This window comes from Nicotiana tabacum, chromosome 17, assembly GCF_000715075.1.
Source record: "Nicotiana tabacum cultivar K326 chromosome 17, ASM71507v2, whole genome shotgun sequence".
NCBI lineage: Eukaryota > Viridiplantae > Streptophyta > Magnoliopsida > Solanales > Solanaceae > Nicotiana > Nicotiana tabacum.
Genome location: NC_134096.1, coordinates 19,542,346 through 19,547,288, shown reverse-complemented (window position 1 = coordinate 19,547,288; position 4,943 = coordinate 19,542,346). Strand labels below are relative to the sequence as shown.

The 4,943-nt window shown below is 30.9% G+C and overlaps 1 protein-coding gene across 1 annotated transcript; it reads right to left on the bottom strand.

Moving 5' to 3' along the window:
- Positions 1 to 289: 289 nt before the first annotated feature.
- Positions 290 to 2,867, bottom strand: LOC107826986 (LOB domain-containing protein 1-like). The gene is made up of 2 exons (XM_016654032.2): positions 2,530 to 2,867; positions 290 to 1,041 (listed from the first exon to the last, which is right to left on the bottom strand). The coding sequence occupies exons 1-2, from the start codon at positions 2,788 to 2,790 to the stop codon at positions 688 to 690; spliced, it is 615 nt and encodes a 204-aa protein (XP_016509518.1). The 5' UTR covers positions 2,791 to 2,867; the 3' UTR covers positions 290 to 687.
- Positions 2,868 to 4,943: the final 2,076 nt, after the last annotated feature.

Here is a 4,943-nt window from a genome sequence, read left to right as displayed (position 1 = left end):
TAACTCATGAGACGGGAGAAAGCATTTCATGTCTGAAAACTGGATAGGGACAATAGATTTGAAATTTAAAGCATTCAGGACCAAAGACTAGAGAGTCAAAAGCCTTCATTTGAAAGGGAATTCACATGGAATAGTGGCGAAGATAATAGTCAAATGAATCAACTTTTGATATTTCGTAGTAAAATCATTAGGTGACCAAAAAGTTTGGCCTATTTATATTAGATTCAATATTGAGCACTAGGAAAGGACTAGCTCATATTAGAAGAAAAGAAAAAAAAAACATTAGAGTAATAACATCTTGTCATTATCAACTATGGCGGGGGCAGGGCCCGTCAACTTAATTTGCTTTAGCATAATTCATATCCATTAGAAAATAAAGAAAATTATTTATCTAACATAGACTCAAATCTTAAAGATCTGATTCATACTATATGATATATTAGTTTTGGTTCCACTAAAATAAGTTACATCAACTTTATTTAGGTAAAATTTTCACTGTTCCCTTAACATTAACTTGGTGAAAATCCTCAACTAGGAGTCAATTAGAACCCTCTAATTTGACAGTACAGATATTACAGCTTCAATCAGATGAACATATCTTCTTCCAGGCTCCGCTCAATGACACGATATTTTCGTTCAAATATATATATATATAAGCCGGCCGTACTTGTGATGGTATTTCATTAATCATGTCCAAAGAGTCTCTGAAAAAGATCCAAAACTGTTATCATCAAGGAAGGTCATGTTGCTTTGTGAACTACCATATGTTATATTAGTGAGATGGCCCAAGGAATAATGTTGTGGTGATGCTTGTGGAGATTGTGTCATTTCCATGCAAATAAGGGCCATAAGGTTAGCTTGTTCACATTGCATGTTGACAATCTCAGCTTGTGCCTTAGCCAATTGTACTTGGAGCTCATTCACTTGCTTTTGTAGATGACAAATTGCTCCTGCACAGCCATATACAGGATCCCTCAGTCTTGCATTGGCTTCATATACCATACTGCTCACTGCATCTGCTCTTTGAAATTCCGGCAGTTCCTGACCAAAATTAACCAAAATGTTATTGACGCTTCATTTTAAAGGTAACAAAAATGTAAATGCCATTATCAGTGATAACTTAAAAAATAAGACAAGTCTAAATTTACTGTATGTTAAATTGCACTGATTGAATAAAACTTTATTTTTATTGTCAATAGATATAAGATAAGTCCTCATGATTTTAGTGAATTAGTGAAAATGATTTGTTCGACATCATTTAATAACACTTGTCAACATAACCGGTGGAATTATGTCTGTAAGAAAGAGAATATAGTTTTGATTACTTTGACACAAGAAGTCATGAGTAGTTAGTATCAATGAGCCATTATGTTCTCCAAAAGTAAGGGAAGTCAATGTAGAAATTTAGAAAAAAGAAAGTGAACTGTAGCTACATGGAATAAATAAAGAGAAGAGATGTGGTTGTTGCCATTATAGTATGTTTGTCCAAAGCATTTATTTTTTTGGTTAATGTCCAAATCATTGGAAATGCATGTAAACTTGAAAATCAATTCCCTCCCTTACTTAAGGACAACATTTGAATTTCATTATTAAAATTTTATGACTGTTACAATTAATAAGCCTAGGACTCTCACTTCTCAAATTGCAACTAGAAGCCACCTTAAATACTACGGCCAAATTGGCTGTCGACGCATTCAATACAACTTTGCTAAAACATAGGAGTAGACATTTTCCTGTATTTCCATACTTTCACTTCTACAAGAAAAGCTTGATTTTACCTAATCAACTATAGAAAAAGGGAGTAAATAACAAAAGGAATACTAACTATGATTCGAAATCTCAGTCAGTTTGGTAAATTAAATTTGTTTCAAAATATTTGATGTTTAAAAAAAATAAAAAGTCACTTATTGCTCTCTTTTTTATATCTATCCTCACTTTTTCCTATATTAGAGTGTTACGTAGTGTGATTTTAAGAGAGAGATAGTAGTTTAGACAAAATATTCTTAAGATTGACTATCAAGTAACTTTCTTAAGGAATGTGAAAACAAAAACCCTAAAAAGATAGATAATACGAATCGAATGCCAAAAGACATACATAATATATAACTTGCTTTATATAATACGTTTATCATAAATTCTTAAAACTAATCTGGTGTATACATAGATATTTTCGTAAAAAATAATTAAACTAATTGTGCATGGCAATAATGTTTGAACATAGTATATAATAACATAACTTGACATTAAGGTGGTGCTTAGGATTTCAATTTAATTTATGGATTCTAAATTTTAGAACCACAATTCAGTGTTAATAACTGAATTTCTAAATTTAATGCTTATTTAATTAATAATGTTTTAATATAAATATATTTTTTAAGCGAAAACTAATGGATACAGTCGATCCCATATATGGGCTTCTATCTCCAACACTGTTTGACATCATGTCATCCAATTATATTGCGAAGCTAAGTGGGAATTTAACCTAATACAGAGAAAATGGCGGAAAAAGTGACTGTGGTAGATATATACCTGCAAGAACTTGATAATATTGCTGGCACCAAAGACGCGATGTGCAGTAGTGAACTTGATGGGATCATTGGGAGGAAAATAAGGAGCCAACACACATTTCTCGGCGCACCTCCGCCGCAAGATTTTACAGGCGGCACAAGGGCTTACGATCGCTACTTGCGGCGGAGGCGGAGAATTACGAGGGGAAGCTGACGACGGCGAGACAGAGCGAGAAGATATCGGTGAAGTTATGGTGGTCACAGTTGTGTCACTGGACTCCATTTGTTTTCCTGTTACTATTTGGTGTAATGTTTTACGTGCTAAAAATATGAGGGGAGAATAGTTGGGATGATTTAACTTGGAGTGAAGAAAGGGCATATTTATAAGTCCAGGGAAATAAAGGAAAATCAAAAATGAAATAAGATAGAAAGACGAGGGAGCCGGCTGGGAAACGAACGACATCATAAAAAGAAAATATGACGTAAGTGAAAAACTATTTTTATTTTTATTTTTGAAGAATTTAAGCTCTATACAGCGGTGATATGTAAAGATATTTTTCACGATGGATCAATATAGTTTAACTTACTATAATAGGTCAATTATTATATTTTATCAGACTACAAATTAATAATTAGTATATAAATTTAATTATCTTACATGACACGACATGATTGTGATATGTTTTATATTATTAATGCATATATAATTTAAATTATATATTGATCATGATAAAACGTAAGAAATTGATAGTATACACGATGATTGAAGATTGAAGCTTGCATTGAGGGGATAGGCTCATGAATAATAAATGGTGAGTAAATAGAAGAGGATAGAATTTAGGTGTGATTAAAACCTCACATCTAATCAGAATGCAGTATATATTTAATGGTTTTAATTGAACTTAATATTTTTAACACGAAACATAAATATAAATATATATATGTGAAAGTTACTAGAATCTTAATTACAAAATGCCGAATGTGGAATAAAGTGTAATAGATTTAGACCCCGTTTGTTCATAAAAGATTCTTCCTTTTTTTCAAAAATGTGTTTGTCATGAAATTTTGGAAGTTTTTGAAAAAACTTGGAAAATGAGTTTTTCAAAGACCACTTTTTCAAAAAATTTATTTTTTTAACCACTCACAAAACTGCAACATTTTTTCAAGTAAAATGCATGTCCAAACATAATTTCAAATTCAATACCATTTTTTAACATAACTCCAAATACTACTTTTTTGAAAAATTATAATTTTTATGTCCAAGCACCTACTTAATGTTAAGAACTTAAAATTTAAACCCGTCAAATTTAAATTTTGTGCATGCTGAAATGCAGCCATTTGAGTGTAACTCTAATCCTTTATCTTCCCTTTTCTACTGTTACAACTAGTTGAGTTTTAGTAATATTTGACTTTTCGAATGTGAAAACTCTGCGACGAGCTTTGAGTTTTGGTTAGCCGATATTCTAAGAATTATTAGAGTATATACAACTGGGGTTAACTAAAAGCTGGTTGTTGTGCACTACCTTCTTAGAAAAAATGAATCTAATGTTCCAGTTAATTAAATTACCAAATTTAACTTGTACCACCAGTTAATTTACTCTGTCGACATAGCTGGTAATAGGGGTGTTCGTGGTTCGGTTTGGAGCGGTTTTTTTCTAAAAAGAAACCAAACTAAGTAAGTCGGTGTATGTCGGTTATTCGGTTTTTTCGGTTATTTATCGGTTTTTCCTTAAATATGAGATATACACTACCAAATACATATTCTCGCGACTACATTTTCAACATAACATTTACCAAGATATATTGTTGATAATTGAACCAAATAGTGATGAATAATTTTAGGACTCAATTAAAAATAAATTATTTTTAACATGAAATAAATTCTTGTACTCAACAAAAGAAAACTACTAATCAAATAAACTAGAATGTAAAGGCAAAGAACTAGATTATTATAATAGCAAAAAACTAGACTAAAAGTGCAAACTATTAAAATGTAATATAGAATTTTAGAAACTTTGTATAAAAATATACATATATATAGGTATAATAATAAATTTTAAATAGTTACTTCTATATTCTGTTTGATTCGGTTTTTTCGGTTATTTTTTGATTAAAACCAAAACCAAACCAAATTTGGTCGGTTTTTAAAATTCAAAACCAAAACCAAACCAAACCGAAAAAGTATCGGTTTTTTTAGTCGGTTTGGTTCGATTTTTCGGGTTTCTATGAACACGATTAATGCTGACATAGATATCCTTCTCATTATTCCATGTATAGTTTATTGCAAGAATATTTATAATATTTTCTAGTCCGCTTTCAGAAGTGCTTGACTATGTCTATTTTAACTTCTATCTTGATTCTGTCACCTAAAAGATATATAATTACAACTAGCTCTTCATAATAATTGATGAGATTAGAGACCTAAAATATAAAGCA

Excerpts from the sequence above, each read along its gene's own strand:
- LOC107826986 (XM_016654032.2), bottom strand. The coding sequence starts at position 2,790 with ATGGAGTCCAGTGACACAACTGTGACCACCATAACTTCACCGATATCT. Across the intron at positions 1,042-2,529 it reads ATATTATCAAGTTCTTGCAG|GAACTGCCGGAATTTCAAAG; the intron begins GTATATATCTAC and ends AATTTTGGTCAG.